Source organism: Pogona vitticeps, chromosome 11, assembly GCF_051106095.1.
Source record: "Pogona vitticeps strain Pit_001003342236 chromosome 11, PviZW2.1, whole genome shotgun sequence".
NCBI classification, from domain to species: domain Eukaryota; kingdom Metazoa; phylum Chordata; class Lepidosauria; order Squamata; family Agamidae; genus Pogona; species Pogona vitticeps.
The window spans coordinates 26,435,809-26,454,702 of record NC_135793.1 but is presented as its reverse complement, the minus strand read 5'-3'; the positions used below and the strand labels follow the sequence as shown (position 1 = coordinate 26,454,702).

The 18,894-nt window shown below is 58.4% G+C and overlaps 2 protein-coding genes and 1 long non-coding RNA gene across 5 annotated transcripts; 1 reads left to right on the top strand and 2 right to left on the bottom strand.

Moving 5' to 3' along the window:
* Positions 1 to 57: 57 nt before the first annotated feature.
* Positions 58 to 13,009, bottom strand: LOC110080187 (mitochondrial fission factor homolog B). Of its 3 annotated transcripts, XM_072981007.2 has the most exons (8): positions 12,906 to 13,009; positions 10,122 to 10,391; positions 6,243 to 6,447; positions 5,685 to 5,854; positions 4,331 to 4,404; positions 3,321 to 3,503; positions 1,215 to 1,281; positions 58 to 1,104 (listed from the first exon to the last, which is right to left on the bottom strand). In XM_072981007.2, exons 3-8 carry the CDS (start codon positions 6,439 to 6,441, stop codon positions 973 to 975), a joined length of 825 nt encoding a protein of 274 aa, XP_072837108.2. In that variant the 5' UTR covers positions 6,442 to 6,447; positions 10,122 to 10,391; positions 12,906 to 13,009; the 3' UTR covers positions 58 to 972. The 3 variants fall into 3 exon arrangements, with proteins under 3 accessions (XP_072837108.2, XP_072837110.2, XP_078236917.1); XM_072981009.2 differs by lacking the exons at positions 3,321 to 3,503; positions 12,906 to 13,009 and having other exon boundaries at positions 10,122 to 10,210; XM_078380791.1 differs by lacking the exons at positions 10,122 to 10,391; positions 12,906 to 13,009 and having other exon boundaries at positions 6,243 to 7,400.
* On the top strand, positions 10,399 to 11,068 carry LOC140702245 (uncharacterized). The gene is made up of 2 exons (XR_012081339.2): positions 10,399 to 10,520; positions 10,805 to 11,068. It is a non-coding gene; the product is annotated as an uncharacterized LOC140702245 (long non-coding RNA).
* PRRG3 (proline rich and Gla domain 3) lies at positions 10,996 to 16,828 on the bottom strand. The gene is made up of 4 exons (XM_072981010.2): positions 16,642 to 16,828; positions 15,212 to 15,256; positions 14,491 to 14,651; positions 10,996 to 13,648 (listed from the first exon to the last, which is right to left on the bottom strand). Exons 2-4 carry the CDS (start codon positions 15,216 to 15,218, stop codon positions 13,082 to 13,084), a joined length of 735 nt encoding a protein of 244 aa, XP_072837111.2. The 5' UTR covers positions 15,219 to 15,256; positions 16,642 to 16,828; the 3' UTR covers positions 10,996 to 13,081.
* Between the last annotated feature and the right edge of the window lie 2,066 nt (positions 16,829 to 18,894).

The following is an 18,894-nucleotide window of genomic DNA, read 5'->3' as shown; positions in this document are numbered from 1 at the left end:
CCCCCAAAACTGCCCTGCCGGTGTCAGTCTTGCCCTCTTTCTCTCACACAGAGAGGCTTTTTTAAAGTTTATCAGGCATTTTATTAAAATTCAGGACCCTCTGATCCAGCCCAGGTGGGCACACGATGAGGAGAACACACAGTGAAGGACTCACAGGAGCATCCGCACATTCGAGTCGTGGTGGTGGTGGTGATGGTGGTGGTGCTGAACTCCGTGGGGTCCGCTCTGTTCTCGCCCCAAAAGAAGCCACCCTCAGGCCCTGGAGATTCTCCAAGGAGATTGTGCCAAAGGAACAACACAGGGGCTGGGAGCTTCTGGCTGTTTACTGGGCCCCTTGATGTGGCCAACGTGGAGCCACCTGCTGTCCTTGGCCACCAGGTCATCACGCCAAGGTGACGATGCCAATGGGTTCAGGAATGCAGAGGAAACACCGCGGTCCCAAAGCGATGATCACAGAGCAGCGTGGGTCTCGTTGTTCCAGGTGAGTCTGTCCTGGCCAAAAGGGTCCAGAAGTCCTTCCGAAGGCAACCTTTCTTCTCAATGTCAGTCGCCTGAATTGTAGCCAGGATGCGCACACAACGCTGTGTCCTAGGTGGGCCACTTGAGTGAACTGGAGAGCCGTCACCACCACCCCACTCTCTGGGGGCCCTGATATCCCTGGAGGCTCCCCAATTCCACTGAGGAGCAGCCAAGCCTGGCCTCCAGCTGCCTCCTTCCCCCCTCCCCCCACTCCACACCACCCACCTTAAGCAAACAGTGGACCTCCTCAGAATGCAACCAGAAGGCCCCTCCCATCCACTCCACGCCACTCGTCCTAGTCCCGCTGTAGCTAGCAGAAATGGCCGGTGTGTCCCAGGGCACCTAGACTGGGGTGGGGGCAGTAAAGCCTACTAAGCGCACACCGGTAACTGGCTGCTAACAAAACTACCAGCTCTGGCCTCTCTCCCCACCTCACCCAGGACAGATCACGGGTCATCTCCTCAGCCAAAGCCACAGGTGGAGGAGAGAGGCTGGGACCAGGATGGAATAGAAGAGGAACTCCTTCTGGCGCCACCCCACACACTGTGCCTCCAGCGCCTGGAGCCGCCCAGAGATCAGAGTCAGCTGCAGACCAGAAAAGGAAAGGAAGAGAGTGGCACAGAGAGGCCCGTGTGGGTGGGCAGAGGGAGGGAGGGAGGGAGGGAGGGAGGTGTTGGGGATGGCATTCTTCCTACCTGCTTCCTCATCGCCAGCATGTCTGTGGTCCCAAACTCCTCCAGGGAGGTGCTCGTTTCCTGAGAACTAAAAGGGAAAAGGAGATGGGGGGCACCCGGGAGCAAGAGAAGAGAAAAAGGGGACATCATAGCAGGACAAGCCTCAGCAAGAGGGGGCGGGGGGGGTTTCTGCCGCCTGACTTGAAGGACAACCCTGGCTGGATCCAGCCACTCCCCGAGCCACCAGGACCAGTCCTGACAGTGGGACCAACCTTTCCACCCCAGCTTGAGGGCACCAAGCTAGCTTGGAGCATGCGAGAGATCTCTTGGGAATCGGCAGTCAACCAGGAAGAGTTTGAGCTCCCCTTGGTGTAAGCAAAGAATCACGACAGAACAATCACCCTTCTCCACCCTTTCAAAGAACAAGGGGAGTTTCAGGTAACCAAGGACCCACCTGTGTAAGGGAATGCCTTCTGCACAAGGCTCAGAAGGAAGAGGGGTCACCACACCACCCAGCAGCTGAGGGAGCCCCCCTCCCATCCTCCTGCAGGGCTGGCCAGACCTCACATCTGGCAGAGGCCCTGCTCCGGGCTTCCTCGCAAAGGCTTCCTCCCTTTCCTCTCTCCTCTCCTATTCAGAGCAGTGCTCTGTGTGTAGATGTGTCCACAGGATGGATGTCAACAGGGGGGCCTAGAGTTGGCACGGGGGGGGGGTGTCTCAAGAGGTGGGATCTCCCCTGAGCAGGCTTTGGAGGGAACAAGGGGAGTTGTGAAACTGGCGGCAACAAACCCAGCTGTTGGAGTTTGTTTAGCAAATCTCCTGGAGGATGGAAGGGCTTGTTTGCCAACATGTGGGGTCATTAATCTGACACCCCTCCTCTCTTTGACCAATTAGCTAACGCCTCTTTCTCGATGGGCAAAGGTAGCCCCTCCACTGTCCTATTGCTTTTACTGCCTTTGCTTCAGAGAACCCAGAAGGTTTGGGGATATGATAAAGGAAGGACATTCTGCTGATACCCCTCTTCCTTATGCCTACCATGTTTGCTTTCTCAGCCACAGGGTCTGGGAGAACCCACTTCTGTTTTTTACAATTTTAATATTTTTTCTTCATCCATCTCACTTTCAGAAGAGCCTGTTTACTACTGTTTACTTCTGTGTATTTTACTGCAACTTTCTGACAAGCTTCAGCCTGCAATTTGCAAGTTGTTCCATGAGTGAATGTCTATTTTACCTTAAAAGTGGTGTCTGAGCAATTATTGACGCTGGTAAAATGCTGTGCGGTTCGTGTTTTTTTTTTTTTAATTGGGGACTTGCTAATCAATCTTCTTAACTGCAAACATTATTAGCTTCTTCACTGTGCAATTAAGGGAATTAAAGATATTCCTCTCTGATAGAACTATGAAGTCCATCATCAACCCGTAACTCAAACACCAGTGAGCTGCAGTGAAGGGTGAAGGGTCGCCCAATGTGTGCATGTTTGCTAAAAAACAGTTCTGCAACTCTCAAACTATTTATCTTCCTATGTTTCTTTGTGGGCCTGGGTCCTATATCAAAAACAGAAAAGCCAAAGAAAGCTGATGGAGGACGGAGTGGATACATCAAGGATTCAAGGGGACAGAGTTTCTGCAGGGCTGTGGCTCTCCCCACAGTACGAATGTAACCTGGGTCTGTTTGTTTTTTTGTTTGTTTGTTGTTGAACAAACAAGAAATTGTGTGAATCAGCTCAACGGTTGCAGTCCCTTTGGATGGTGTCCTGGTGCTGAAGGCTAAGCTCTGCCCCAGAAGCCTCCCCAAGGAATCTCTGCTTCTTTCTCCTCTCTTTCCACCCCAAAAGGTTGAGCTCTTTTGGTGGATGCAGAGCCGGGAAGAGCATCAGGCAGAAGGGTCTGAGGGTTGGTGCCCAAATAGAGCCCTGAGCGCGGTGTGTGTGTGACAGAAAGCCCAAACCAGCCCAAAACTTCCACTGCCACACCAAGGCCAAGCCACTGCTGCATTAAGCTGACACAATATAACCCCACCACGCGCTGTAGAGAAAGAAAGAAAAAAACTGCAGGTATAAAACAGTGGCTCCATGCCCCCTGCTCCCAAGTGGCTGCACACCGGCCTGAGCAAAGCTGGAGAGAATCACCTGAGCTGGCCTTGGCCCGGTTTCCAGAAGAGCCGGACGAGGTGATGGCCCAGGAAACGCAGCACCTGGAGGACATTCTGGAAGGAGTAGACCCTGCCCTCAGGAGGGAAAGGAGGGAACTGGGTGTGTGGGACCAGGGACTGCGCTGGGCTCTGGGACGCAGGGGGCAAGCTCGGCTCCAGCCTGGGGGGGGGGCAGACAGAAACAGCCCTACCCATCATTCCCGCTGGCCCTGGACGCAAGCCCTCGCCCACCTCCAACCTTCGCCCTTGCCCAGCCCCTGGCTGAAAAAAGGCAGCCTTGGGCCAGCACCCTGGGGGCAACCAGGGTGGCAAGGGGCCTCTGGAGCATGCCAGGAGGCTGTCCTTTCCATGCCAGGCAAACGTTCCCCTCCCACAGTGTGTGCAGGCTCTGAAGGAGTCAGTCCTCAGCAGGCCGGCAAAACCTTTCAAGTCAGCTGGGGATACCCACCCTGCCACAAGAACGTCTTCCACCACAGGGCAATGCCAAGTCCAAAGGATCAGTTCCCACCCTTTTTCTTCTTGTTCTCATCATGCCCTTGGCTTGGGCTGTGCCCTGTTCAGCGACACCAAGCAACTGCCCTCGGCCTTCCCATGCAAGAGCCCTCCCAGGGTCCGAAGGGGGCTCGGCCGTGCCCACTCCCAAGGGCCTCATCTCTGCCATGATGGTCCTCCTCCTCCTCCCCTGTGGGCTTTCTGCTGCCTGGAGAGCCCAGAAGATGCCACCAAGGTCCAAAAGATTAGCCATCTTGGACCAGGGCAAGGTAGGCAGGTCCCCAGGTGCCTGGGAGGGAGGGAGGGAGGGACAGGCAGAAGGACCCATTGGGTGAGCCTGGCGGGGAAGTGCAGGCCCATTCGCCCCCTCCCACTGCGGCCCCCTCACGGGTCAGGGCAAGGCCCTCAGAGAGGACTTCAGAGCTTTGCTGAGGACACCTCCTGCCCCCCCCTGCAGTGACCCAGGGGAATGGTGGCCACCCTCGTCCCTCTTACCATTCCTGTCTCAGCTGAGGGGTCTCCTCTGCCATCACTTGCACTCTTGCCTTCCGTGCTCTGCTGTGATGAGCCTGGGGGGGTGGCGGGTGGGGTGCAAAAAGCAAAGGGTGTCACCCCTTTTGGCCCTCACAGCTTCCCCAGAAACCAACCCCTCCCTGAGGGCTCCACAGAGGTCTGGCCCACCAAGAACTGTTACGCAGAGGTTTGATGGGGACAAACTCTCAGGCCAGTGGGGCTTCCCCTACGCAAACAGAGGCTGCAGGACATCTGACCACCATACCTACACGTCACTCCCAAGGCCTGTGTCCACCTCAGCACTTTCCCGCTGTGACCAAGTATGTCGTTCACCAGATCACACTGGCTGCATGGTCAAGAGTGCTGTGGAGCAAGCCGGTAGCTGAGACAGAAACCGAGGGACCTATGCAGACACCCCTTTATATTCTCATATGATGTGATAAGTCCTTACCCCTACGGAAGGAGGCGGCAGGCCCTCCTTTGAGGAGACCCTCTCCTCCTGGGTGCCACCAGCGTCAGACCCCCAGACCCAGCCGTTCCTGGCTCTCTCCACTGGGTGCCTGCGCTGCTCCCTTCTGGCTCGTGGGCAGCGAAAGGCGGCCACTGAGGCTGGATGAAGCCCTGACTTTGGGGGTGCGGTCATGGCTGCTGAGGGCCGAGAGCTTGATGCCTCCATGGTGGGGGGCAGGCAAAGCCCCCATTTCCATAGGCAGAATATTTTTAGCCCTGAGAAGGCCCTCGGACACATGGGTGAGTTGGGAGGCGAGGGGGGGGCAAAGGAACCAAGTCCCAGATGTCCCCTCTCTGAAAGGAGAGCCCCCTTTTGTCTTCCTGCTTAGGAAGATCTGGGCAGGGGCCTCCAGGGCTCCAGAGGTGGGCTGTCTGGCTTTGAGAAGATGCTGCGCTCCCCCTCCCTCCCACCTTCTCCTCCCCCCACACCACCCAAGAGCTGTTTGCCCCCTTTGTTTTCTGAGAGCCAACAGGACCTTCCTCCTCTCCTCACTCCTGCCTCCCGTGCCTCGCAGGGCTCAGGGGCATTTAATGGCAGCTCTTGATGGGAGGGAAAGAACCAAAGGGAGGCCATTTGGGCAGCTTGCCCCCTGCGCTCCTCCTGATTTCTCTCCCGAGAACATTGCTCCCGTCCCAGGGGCCCATCCCATTCCCTTTTGCCAACCACGTCTGCAGCTAGAAGCAGTTGATGTAGCTCCAAGCGTGTGCGCGCGCACACACACACACACACACACACACACACACACACACACACACACACACACACACACACACACACACACACCAGGATCAGACCCTTGGACCCCAACTGTCCTGAACACAGTACCTGGTGTCTGCGTTTCTGGGATCCTGCTCGGGTGACGAAGCCCAGGAAAGGGAGTTCCCCATAAATCGCAGCCTGAACGGGGGGCTCAGAAAGAGGTGTGTCGGTCCTACTGGGGCTGTGGCGCCTCCACGGCCCCCCATGGAGAGTCTTGGAGGCCACCTCTGTCATTTCTAGAGATAAAGGGAGAAAGAGTGGGGGCTCAGATCCAGCCTTCCTCTGTCCCCCAAGAAGACCACGGGGCGCCTCCAAGCAGCCTGGTCCAGCAAACTCAACACAAGCATCCTCAGGGGCACCCTTCAGGAACCGTGGCAGCTGAGATAATGGGCAGAGGCAAAAGGGTTCCTGCTTGGAACCGGGTGAGAGTTGAGGGAGCCCTTGGCCCCAGATAACGGCCACGCAGGAAAGGTAAGGAGGGGCAGGCTCCAGGCTCCAGGTTCCGACCCCCGCCCAGGTCCTACGCGCCCCTTCCCTCCCACCTGCACCCAACACCTGCTGATGCCACAAGAGTGGGTGGGGGGGTCCTTCACCCCCTCCCCCCAAACAGGTGTCACCCTTTACCTGATAGCAGGAGCCGTTCGGGGACATGCATCTGGAAGGATGGGGTCCAGTCCTCTTCAGGGGGCCTCTGCTCCCCTGCCCCACGGCCGTGGTCAGCTACCTTCAGGTGGCTGGGAACCTGCATGCGCTGGCTAATGGCCTCGGTGAAGCTGAGGTCCCAGGGGGCCCCGTCTAGGCGAGGGCTCCACACGGGCCACATTCTCCCCTAGGGAGGGGAGGAGAGGGGAGAAACAAAGGCTGCCGCCTTTCCGTTCCAAAAAGTTGGGAGTGAAAATGTGCCCTTCGTCCCTCCAGAAGTCACAGGGTGACAGAACTGTAGCTCGGGGGGGGGGGGTTTCCTCTGGGTCCTTAGCGACTTCCCCTGAGGAAAGGAGGAGGCACCCAGACCCACTGCTGTGAGGTGGCAGCCAAAAGCCCTCCAAGGGATTCTCTCTCCCTCTCCCCCCCCCCCCCCGGCCTCCCTCTCAGCTCCTTTGGACCCTCTGCCCCTCCCTCTAGAAGGGAGGCTCACCAAGGCCAGCAGGGACACCCACAGGACAAACACGTACCCTCGTTGGCCCCCCCTGCCCTGTTCCCTGAGTGCTTCTGGGCCTTTGGGCCAGCGTGGCTGGCATCCCTGCCCTGCCCTGCCCTGCCCTGCCCAGGCCACCCCCTCCCCACCAGCCACCTCCTCTTGCCATCTGGGGATGGGCCTGCCCAGCCAGAGCGGGTGAGGCTTTCAGGGTCAGGCTTTCTTCTCGGAAGCTCAGTTATTCACTGCTTTTCCAATCGCAAGCTGCCTCAAGGCTCGGTGTGCTAAATAGACCCAAAGAGAGCGGCGCCCCAGAACCCGGGAGGTTCCAGGGAGGAAGCAGGCAGCGAAACCTGCCAGCCACGGTCTGACTGCACAGATTAAAAAAAGCAACCCAACCCACCCCACATTTGTTCTTTTTTACCGGGTGCCAAGACGGGGTTGCTCTGAGGAATTCTCCGCCCAAGTCACGAGAGGCAAAGCACCTCCTGATCAGAAGCCTGCCCCTTGGTCTCCTCCAAGACCACCCACCCCTCCCTCTGTAGGGGTCCCTTGAGCTTCTCCCATGGATACTCTACCTGCTGGCTGCCCGTTCTCTTCTGCCCAGTCCTGGCCCAGCCGGAGTGCCAGCCGGCCCTTCTGTGTGACCCCCCCTCCCTCCCTCCCTCCCTCCCTCCCCAGGCTCCCTCAGCCCAGGCCCTGTGGACGGGGCCCAGCGCCTGGGCTGCTCCCAAAGCAGGAAAGCCAGAAGCGGCAGAAACCAAATCGACAACCCTTTTGTGCTCCAGAGAGGCCGAGGGCAAGGGTGCAAGGCAGGGTAGTCCCTGGCAGACTCTGGAGACAGACGCAGAAGAGTGGCCCCCGCCAAGGGCAGGGAGAAGCTCAGGAAGCAGCCCTGGCCTGAGGTTGGCCACTGCTAGCCCATCTGACCCACCGTGTTTTATCCACTACAATTGGAAGAAATTGTCCTCTTGGCTGTCTCTCCCTGAAGATGCTGCCAGGGTTTGAACCCAGGGCTTCTGCATGCCAAAGCAGGCAGTCTCTCCCCGAGTCCCAGCCCGCTCATCCTCCCTTGCTGGGGTGCAGGCACTGTTTCCCACTCCCATGGCAGCTTTGCTAGGCCCCCTGACTCCCTGCCTCTGGTGGCGGCTTAAAGGCTGCAGCCAGAGACGGGCCACTCTCTTGTCTTAGACCAGCCTGGTCCCTCTCTGCCAGCCAAGTCAGCTGAGCTGAGGCTCATGGCGGGGAACAGATCTTCTCCAGAGCTGGAAGCAGCCACCACCTGCAGCTCTTTGCCCAACACCAACTGGCAGAGAAAAGTGTTTCTCTTCCAATGGACAGCACAGCCACCCTCGAGCAGGAGCAGCTCAGCTTTACACCAGCAGCTGCTGCCAGAACCCCCCAGGCCTTGGCTGGCTCTGCTTCACGCTTGGTGCTGTTGCAGCCCCAGCCTTCAACACAGATGCTGCAGGAAAAGCAGCAGCAGCAGCAGCAGCAGCAGCACAAGAGAACGAGCCAGGCAGGCTGGGCAAGAGAGAGGGGCCGGCCGGGCCTGCTTCCTCTGTCAATGGCTACTAGGCTACCAGCAGCCTCTGGCAGGTGCTTGTCTCTGCTCATTGAAGGGAAGTGTGAGGGACAGAGACGGGCTTCTTCCATCCAGCTGTGAGCCACAGGGTGACAGCCGCCCTGCAGACACCGAGTGGCTGTCAGCTCAGCTGTGCAGTGTGGGTGACCTGCCCTGCAAGGCGTTCCAGGAAGCATCCCAGAACCTCTGTCCCTGGCCTCCCACCAGGAGGGAAAGAGGCCCTTCAGCAGGAAAGGTGGGTCCTCTGAGGCAGGAGGGCAGCCACTGTGTTTGGCTGAAAGCTCCCCGTGAGTGAGCCCCTGCGGAGCTAGTCCCCTGGGTGCCCTTGGCCAGCCCTGCCCTAAGGGTGCCTCGCCACACCCCACACCCCAGTCACAGTGGAGCCCCAGCCACTCCTTAGAGGTGCCTGAGGCTAACTCAAAGGGAGGAAAAGGGATGGGGCGGTGGTGGGGTGGCTTCCCCATTTATGCAATGGCTTCTGTGCCCCCCACCCCACCCCTAGGGTGGGAGGGTGAAGCGCCACCATTCAGCTTTAGACTGGCTGAATTTCAAGGCTGGCAGGGGCACAGAAATGGCTCAGCCTCCCAAACGGAGAGAGCATGAGAGGAAGAGAGAGGAACGCCATGCCAAGGTGAGGAGGCTCACGCCATGCCCAGGCACGGCTACCCTCCACACCTCCTGGCCATCGGCCTGCCTGCCTGCTCCCCGAAGGCCTCTCTCTGGCTCACAGAGGACTCCCAAAGCAGAGCGAGCGAGCAGGCAAGCAAATACGTGGCTCTCTCTCTCTCTCTCTCTCTCTCTCTCTCTCTCTCTCTCTCTCTCTGTGTGTGTGTGTGTGTGTGTGTGTGTGTGTGTGTGTGTGTGTGTGTGTGTGTGTGTGTGTGTGTGTGTGTGTTTTTGAGAAAGAATGTTTCCAACACGAAACAAAACCAGGTAGGGCTCTGCTTTTCTTTGGGTGTGGTTCTATACATACACTGAAACAAACTGACATACTAATTCTTTGATGGCTTCTTTAAAAAAGAACACCAAATACTGTATACCCTGCCTTGAACACAATGTAACTTTCCTGGCATGCAGTCAGTTAGTTCTGTGGGGCTGGGAATGTTCCAGGGAGAAAGTCAAAAAGAAGCTGCCCTTTGCTCCCTCTCTCCCTCCCTCCCTCCCTCTCTCTCTCTCTCTCTCTCTGTGTGTGTGTGTGTGTGTGTTTTGCCTGCATGTGGTGTTGCTTTCCAGTCCGCGGTGGAATGATGTCCGGCTCCTTCAGTGGGATCTGGCAGAGTCAGACTTTTCAGCTACATCCAGGGAAGGGAGATAAAACCTCCCCGGCCCAAGACGGTCTACCTCACAGTGCCAGCCGCCTAGAAACAAGGGAGAGGAGACGGTCCCGCTCGGCGGCCTCCCGCGCGCGCAGGGCCGGCTGACTGGTTGGGTCTGCCAGACGCGGTCCTTCCTCCCTTTGGATCGGGGCCGGCAGGCTCTCCCACGCCCGGGAGGCCGGCTGAGGGCCCGGCTAGCACGGCGGCGGCATTGCCGGCAGAGGGCAGTCAGGACGCGGACCTTGGCCGGCTTCGGAGTGACGCCGAAGGTAATTGCCCTCCCGGTCGGTCCGAGAGCCGCAGCTCCTCGGGCTGGGCTAGGCTGGGCACTCCGCCCCCCCCCCCGACGCCCCGTCCCGTCCCGTCCGATCCTCCTCTTTTCCACCCCCACCCCCACCCCCTCCGCCTCCGCCTCCGCGTTTCCTTTCCTTTGCTCGGGCGCTTCCCGAGCGGACTTGGCCACCCACCTGCTCCAGCCAAGGCCACCATCAGCTGTTCGCCGCCCGTGACGTCAAGCGGGGGAGGTCCCCGCGCCGCGATTGGAGGGAGGCCGCCCCGCCCCTCGAAGGGCCCTCTGCCCGCCGCTGACCGGCCGGCCTGCGAGGGGAGGCTTGCGGGCGGCTGGAATCAACAGGCGCCCTTCCCTCCTTCAATAACGTCACCGGTCAGTTTCCGCCTGCTAGTTCGCGCCGTGGGAAGGTCACCTACTTCGACCCAGGTTCACGGGCTGGGTCCTCCTGTGGAGGGCCAGAAGAGTTCCTGGCTTGTGGTGGTGGTTCCTCCATATTGGGGGCACTCTTCCCCCCCCCAAGAGGCCTGGCATCATCCACAGCATGGGGCAAGGAGAAAGAAGAGGGATGTGCCAGGTTTGGCTTACCTTTTGCTGCAACCCTCACCCTCTTTTTTTTTTTATTTGTTTACTTTAGCTGGGTGGCACATAGGTTCCCCTTGACATTTAGTCCAGTCGTGTCTAATTCTGGGGGGGGGGGGGGCGGTGCTCATCCCCGTCTCCAAGCCATAGAGCCAGCGTTTGTCCAAAGACAGTTTCCGTGGTCATGTGGCCAGCGCAACTAGACACCGAATGTGGTTACCTTACCACCAAGGTGGTACCTATTTATCTACTTGCATTTGCATGCTTTCAAACTGCTAGGTTGGCAGGAGCTGGGACAAGCAATGGGAGCTCACTCCATCGTGGGGACTCTTACGACGGCTGGTCTTCTGACCTTGCAGCACAGAGGCTTCTGCGGTTTAACTCACAGCGCCACCATGTCCTGTGGCACATACTCAAGCACAATTTGAATTTAAAAAAAAAAAAAAAAAAAAAGCAGTGTAACTCCCATGTTAAATGATGTTTGGTTTGCTTTAAACAAACTATATAAATAAATATAACAGAACAACATACATAAATACACAACAGGTAATATCTGGCTATGTCTTAGCACCATTGAGAAGTAAGTGTGTGTGTGTATGTTTGTCTGTCTGTCTGCCCACACACGAGTGAGTGAGTGCGTATGCATTGGAGGTGGGGTGGGGTGGGGAGAGGGAGGCAAGAAGCCATCAACCATAACCCTAGTCTGAGTCAAAAGGTATTCCATTTTCCAGAAAGAGGAAAAACTGCTTTTTAAAAACAGCTCCAAGACACAGAGAGCACATTCATATTCTGGACTTTTGACAGCCAGACCACCTTTCATCTGCCAGGGGTCCATCCTGTGGAATTCTGGGGTTTGTCCTTTAGCAAACGAGTTTGAGACTTCTCAGCTCCCTTGCTGGATGGGCAGAGACCTCTCTGGGACTCCACTAAACTATTTTGAGATTCCATGGGACAGAGTCCAGAGTTTCAGGGGTCCTCCAATGGCTGCAGTTCGGTAGTGTCGATAGGGTGCAATGGCCTCTGGCCTGCATGGCCCTCATCCTGTACTGAGTGGCATGGAGCTCCAGCCCCACCTGCACAGAAAGGTCCTGACCAACCTGGACAGACTGCACAGAAAGCAGCCAAGACAATGGAGAGCAGAAAGCCAAGGAGAGGGAAGAGTCTCTTCTGGATTCCATTTGGAAACCTCCACAGTGAGGGGAGGTGGTAGCAGCCTCGGGAGTTGGGGAAACAGGCAGGCACCTCTGCAAACCTCTTGGCGTTCAGCTGCCTTCTCCACAGACTTGTGGACTTGAGGTCCAGAGAACCTGATCCTCTTCTTCCTGTGGGGAGTTCCTACAGGCACCTGCTTTTAAATGCCCTCCTCAGTGAAGGGAATGGAAGCTGGTGGAGGGCAGGGAAAGGTTGGGGGAAACAGCTAGGAGGCTCTGGAAGATGCAGCAATTAGAAAGCAGCAGCAGAAGAAAAGACCCTCCTCCCTGTGCGCCTGGAGGGGGAGGGGGGAGAATGTGGCTCCCTCCCCAGGATGAAAAGGAACAGAGAAGAGCCAAGCCACCCACTGGCTCGCTCTGTCAGAAGAAATACAGTGCATATGTGCACAGTTGTGTTGTGCACACAAGCACATGCACACAGCTTCTTCTAGCATCGGGCTGCTCAATAGATATACAGTACCAGGCAGTGGCAACTGTCAAGATGAAGGACCCGGGGTGCAACCCCCGAGTTTGACTTTGGCTGATTTCCTCCAGGAGAGGCTCTGCTTGTTTTCCTTTTCTGGAGGAGCAGCCGGGCCGCAGCAGAGGTGCACAGGATGTGGCTGAGCAGAAGCAGCATTGCACAGGCTGAGGAAAAGAAGAGAGGGCTTCTTCCTCCCCCCGCACTCCTGCTTCAGCAAAGCAGCACTAGGAGCAAAGGAAGGATTCACACAGAGGGAGAACAGAGTGGGTAAGATATGCCCCCTGCCCTTGGCTTCAGAGAGGCTTCTGCCCCCTCCCACTTCTCCCCATCACACAAAAAAAGGGCCAGGCCCCCAACCGGACAGGATGGCCCTCAGCTGTTGCAAAGGCCTGCCCCAGTTCTCCCCACATGGCTGCTCCTGCCTTTTCAGCCCCAATTGAGAGAGGGTAGCTTTCCCCAGAAGTCCAGATGCTGGAGGGCCCAGCCCAAGTAGCCTTGGTTGGACCCCCTGCTCCCACCAGGCAGGGATCATGCAGAAGGGGCAGAAGCACTTCCTCCACCACCCCCATAGCAGGCAGCAGGTGCACCCTTCCTGACCCATCTCAAAGACCAAAGAGGCCCCCAATTCATGCTTGCTGTCCCGGATGCTCCATCAGAGAACAAGGTCCCCTTTCGGAGGCCCACAGAGGCTCCCTGGCAGGCTCACCTCAGCAGCATCACTGGCCACACAGCAGGGGAAGGGCATGCCGTGGAAGTGCCCTCTCTGGGAGTCTGGTGAGCACTGGGGAGGGGATAAGGTTTCTGTGATGATGGCAGTGGTGGTGGCATCATCATCATCCAGGTGCAGGGACTCAGGAGGTGCTGCTGGGTTGGCCCACTAGGTCACTTCCCAGGAGCGGAGGCGCTCGCCACGATTTCCTCATACTTGGGGGGTGGCTCGCTGTAGGAGACGCTGCTCTCCTCGTTGCTGCTGCTGCTGCTCCGGCCCCCATTAGTGCTGCTCTCAGGATGGCCGGTCACCTCCTCATAGGAAGGGGGTGGGGTGGCACTGGACAGTCTGGAGAGGGTCGGGGCTGGGGGGTCAGCTGGGGGCTGAAGAGTGTTGTCTCCCAGGCCAGCCGGCCCCACGTTCTGCTGCCGTCGCCCTCTGCCGCCACTGCTGTTCAGATCCCGCTGACCATTGCCTTCTCCCTGGCTGTGGGAGGCCTCCCGGTACACCATCACCCTGGGCAGGCTGCGTCCAGTCCGGCTGGCCAGGTAGCGGCTTTGGGCATAGGAAGGTCGGTGGCGAGTGGCCTTTTGCAGCTGACACCGCCAGATGATGAAGAGGGCGATGATGAGGAGAAGGGCGACCCCCAGCAGAGGAATCACCACGTACATGGCGTCCGAGCGGCCTGTCCCACCCATGGGGTCCTTGACAGAGTAAGCGTAGCCCTTCCAGAACTCCATCTGCCAGGAAGGAAGGCCATCAGCCCCTGCCAGCCAACACCGCCCTTGACCCACCCCACCCCCACCCCAAGCCCTGTCAGAGGCCAAATGCTCTAGGCCAGCAACAATCTGCCAGGAAAGGCCAAGGGCCCCAAACCCCAAACCCAAGCGGGTGGACAATCTGGACAATTCCTGAGGACAAGCTGAGCCTGAAACACAGGCACCCTTGGCCTGACCAAACACATGCACACCAGCAACGCTCCCCCTCCCATGTTATTCTTATGGGAGGGTCTTTCCGCTCCCCTACCAGTGTTGAAGAACATCGTGCAACTGAACCAAGCAATCCCAGGTACCTTCATCCCCAGAGAGAAAAGGAGTATCTACCTAGCTATCTATTCGGCCCGCTCTTGGCTTATATTATTGCACTCAGTCTAACTCATCCTCCCCTTTTGTTTTATCTTCCAGAATAGGCAAAGTTCCCCCACCCAATTCCCTTCCAGGGCCTCCCTCTCCTGCACCACTCAGGAAGCGACTCATCTTTCTATTTTTGTCCTGTGACGCCTGTGCATCAGGCCTTTTTATATATAATAAATGTTGTTGTTACACACGTACGCTCTACAACTGGCAGGTGCGCTACGGCAGCTACCTCACCAGCAGCATCGCCTGCCAGGCTGAGCCCATCTGCCCTCGAGGGGTGAGAGAACAGAGCGGATGGAGGAACAGTCTCTCTGCTCAGGGCAGCCAGGCCAGGCGCCGCCACCCGCAGCAGCCCCCAGCCCCCACCTCCCCACTGCAGCCCAGAGTCCCCCCTCCTCCCCAAGGCCAGAGTGGGGGCGGGGGCGCATGCCCGCGTGTCTCCCTACCGTCTTCTCCTTGTTCTCAAAGACTTCTTTGACCTCCTCATAGCTGCAGATCTCCTCCAGGCACTCCCGCTCGAGGGTGCCCTGGCGGAACTCCTCCAGAAAGCCGTTGGCTCTGGGGAAGCGCTTGAGCACGGAGTGGGCATTCTGGGCGGCCAGGAAAGCTACAAGGGAGGAGCAGGAGGAGGAGGAGGTGGAGGAAGCTGCAGGCAATGCCACTGCCCCCCCCACCCAAGGCAGCTCAGAACTGGGGTTGCCCCAGAGGTGGCTGGTGGAGTGCCGCCCCCCCACCCCCACCCCGCCAGCCTCTCTGCTTTGCATTGTCTTCATTCCAGTCCCACCTGCCACCCACCCATCCACCCACCCCCTCTTTCACATGGGCTAAGGAGACTCGGGCAAGCTGTTCCCACCTTTGGCTGATGTGCGGGGGGGGGGGGGGCGGGGGCGGGCGAGTGGTGGTGGAAATAACACTTCTGGTTCAGCCCAGTCAAGAGACCAGTGGCTTCAATGGCCACAGACCTTGTGCTCCTTTTTGACAGGTTCACTTCCCTGCTTTTTATCAGAGTCTTCCGACCTGCCAAAGTCTGGGCTCTGTCAGACAGCAGTGGCGGGGGGGGGAGGGGGGGCCAAGGGGCGGAGAGCCCAGAATCCTCCTATTTCTCTCTCTAGAATATAAAAAGACCTCTGTCCATGGTTTTCCCGGTGGGGAGGGACTGTTACTCACTTGCCATGTTACTTCCTCACCCTGTCACTTGAAGGCATTCCCCATCTGTTGAGAAGAGAGCAAATCAGCCCCCGGAGAGGCAGGATCTCTTGAGAATAAACTTCCAGCTCTCCAGACCTCCTCTTTCTCTTGGCAGTGCGCAGACCTTCCAGCCCGGTCCCCCACCCAACAAATCAGGCTGAAGGAAATCCGAAAGGCAGCACCCCTGACAGCCCCAAGTTCTTCAAAACAAGCAAGGACTCCACATCCGAGCTCCCCTCCCCTCCGCACCCCTGCCCAAGGGAGAAACCCTCTGGACCGGATACCTGGCTAGCAGGATCCCCCCCTCCGCAACCCCCCGCCATCGCAGGTCCGCCTGCCTTTCCATCCACAAGGCCAGGTTCTGCGCTGCCGAAGAGGACGAGTTCCTTGGGAGCCCCCTCTTCCGCCCATCTCCTGCTCGGTTTCCCAGTAGTAGAACCGGGGCGGCTCCCCTCTCGCCGCGCGCCCCAAACCCAGGCGATCGGCAGGGAAGCCCTTCCATCTTGCGCTCCCGGTCCGGGCAGCCCCTCCTCCCCCTCGGTCGCCCCGGCCAGGAGTAGCCTTGCCGCTCAGGATCTGGTCGGCCTGGGGCGACGCCTCTCCACCCGCTCCAGGTTTCTCAGCCTGGCACGTCTGCTTCTCTGCATGACCGTAAGCATGACTAAGAGTACTTCGCGCTGTGAATGAAAGAGGCAGGCGGGGGCGAAACGGGGAAGGGAAAGCCTTTCCAGCCCCCACCCCCATCCGCGCACTACCCCAGCAAGCCGTCCGAGGGAAGGAAGGAAGGGCGGACGGATGGGCGGACGGGCGGAGAGACGTCGCCGCGCGCGCGGGGGGGGGTATCCTTGCGCGGGAGGGGGTCCAGCTTCGAAGGGTATCCTCCCGAGGCAAAACAGCCCCGCTTGGGTGCGATGAAAGGAACATCCCCGGGGAAGACAACCCCCTTCCCCAGAGAGCGTCCCTTCTTCGATCGAGCCCAGCTCCTGCTCCGCCTCGCCCGGGAAAAGACCTCCCGCCCCCTCCTTCCCGCTACCAGAGGTTGCCATGGCAACAGCGAGGAGTGAGAAGGATGCAGCGATGCGGGGGATGCTTCTGACGTCAGGCGCGGCCCGTGCAAAAGGGGGGGACCTTCGGTGCGTCTCCGCCGGGCAGCAGAGCGCGCGAGGGTGCGCGGGCTCCCTTCCGCGGGAAGCGTCTCCTGGGAGTCCTCGCGAGCGCCAGGCCCACCGGAGCATCCTGCCGCCCCGTCTGGAGGAGTCTGAGAGAAGCATGCCCGGCACGACTCAAAGTGCGCGAACCCGAAGCAGCGGCGACCCCCTCCCCCGCGGGAAGAGGCCCCCTCCCCCGCGCCCGGTCCCCTGAAAGCCGCAGCAGGCCGCCCTGCCCGCGCCCGCGCCCGCGCCCCTCACCCTGGCCTCTGGGCTCGTCCCCCGGCTGGTCGTCGTGCCAATCCGCCCGCGAGGGAGGGAGGAGGGGCAGGCGGCAGGCGGGCGGGCGGGCGGGCGAGTGCCACGCCTGCCGGCGCCCAGCTCCTCCGCCCGAGCACCGAGCAAGACCAGGAGCAGCGCCGCCGCCGCCGCCGCCGCCGCCTCCCGTCGGGGCAACCAAGGGGCGCGGCCGGAGCGCGCGTCACGGCCAATCACACCCGCGAAGGGGCGGGCTCACTTGCGGGGTTCTGCACCACCAGCCTCCGTTGTGAGACGGGCCATCTGGCCCCCTCCGCACTAGTGGAGGGTGTCGTACAAGAGGAGGAAAGGGGGGTGGCCAGGTGTGCTGGAGGGTGCAGTCCCGGCTGCCCGGGAACCATAGAAGCCTACAGCTGGAAGGGAACCGCGGGGTCCCAGCCATTCTCAGCGGGGGCCCTGGCACATCTGAAGAGGGCCATGGACACACCGCTTGGGACGGCTGGTGATGCGACTTGCGCAATTCTGACTGGGCCAGACGGCGGTGATGGCCCCGGTCAGAGAAAGGTTGAGGGTGGCTGGTTCGTCGAACCGCCCAAGGGAGGCGGAAGGCTGTTCTTTGCTCCAAAGCTCCAGGGGAGAAATGGCTCCTTTGCCCATCTTGCATCGTAATTCGTTAGGCACCTTAGGCAACCGATGGCCCCCACATAGTTAATACAAGCTGCAAGATTGGTTAAACCAAGTGGTAAGAATCAGCTCTGTCGTTTTTTGAAAGACTAGATCTGCGTTCAGAAACACATTTATCCCCATAATAGATAGTGTGCAAATTAGAGAAGGTATAGAAAAAAAATAAATAAAAGGCCAGCAAAAAAGGCAAGAACTGAAATCACCAGCCAATAGCTCATAAAATCCAAAATAGACAATGGAGATGGAAGGTTTATCAGTTTTATAAATTAGAGTATTTTGGATTATAAAGGTCTTGGTTTATTTGCTTTACCACCCTTAAGACATCCATATCATGCACAGGGAGCCTGAGGACTGGTTCTTGGCACCCCCTCTTGAAAAGGGTCTGTGGTGAATGGAAGAATCTGGAAAGCTTCAGGGGGGTGACAATGAATTGCTCGTGGCCAGACCAGGAATCAGGCTGCTTCTCAAGAGCCAGACAACACAGGAGGAAAACATTGAAGATGGACATGTGCAATCTATGGCCCCCTGGCAGTTTTGGATTTGCATTCCCAGAAATGTTCCCCCCCCAAAAAAAAAACTGTCTAGAGAAGAATACAGATGCTTGGTCAAATTTGTGGGGATTTCTCTGCAAGGGGAGGAAACCTTTTTCTGTAAAGAGACAATTCTAGGAATAGGTGAAGGCAGCAGGAAAAGAGGAAGATCAAATATGAGGCGGATGGATTCCATGAAGGAAGCCATAGGCTTGCGTTTACAAGAGCTGAGCTGGGCTGTTGAGGACTGGACAGTTTGGAAATCGCTCGTTCGTGGGGTTGCCATAAGTCAGAAGTGACTTGACAGTACATCACAAAAAGAGCAAGGAGGAGCAGCTTTCCTGTGCCATGAGCAGGGAGAACCAAAAGCCCAGATTCTCCAATGTGCAGGCGGCCGAGCCTGTGGGCACTTCGGCAGGAGTGTCCCCTCAGGCCACCACCAGATGGCACCACTGCAGCACAGTTGACCTGCTGCTCGCCTGCCCTTCCATCTGTCTGTCTGTCTGTCTGTCTGTCTGTCTGTCTGTCTGTCCCCCCCCCCCCCCAGTTTGGAATGCCTTAATCCCAGTTCTGTGTGGGCTGAGGGGTTTCTGCCAATGGCATGGATGAAGGCATGTAGGGAGGCCTGGTGTCCTTTTCTAAAGAAAACCTCTCTCCTGTGCAAGGCAAGGCGTACCATCTGGCTGTCCGTGAAATCCCTCTGCAGAGAGGATGTGTGTGTGTGTGGGGGGGGTGTAGGGACCTCTTGAGTTCTCTCCTCCTCCTCCTCCTCGCCATCACAGCTGGAGCCCCCATCCGAGTCCTGGTAGATGCCAAGGGTCGCCTGCACTAGGAAGCTCTCCAGCCGTTTCTCCCCCTCCACAGACAGAGAGTCGAAGGATTGACATCGGGGCCAGCAGAGCCTGTGCAGAGAAGGGGCAAGTAGGGCAGAACAGGATCTGGGGAGGGGGGTCAGCTAGGTCTCACTGACCATTTCCAAGGAGGGGGGTAGGTGGGAAGAAAATCGGGGAGGGCTGGGGAGAGCTGTGGGTGGAATGTGGTG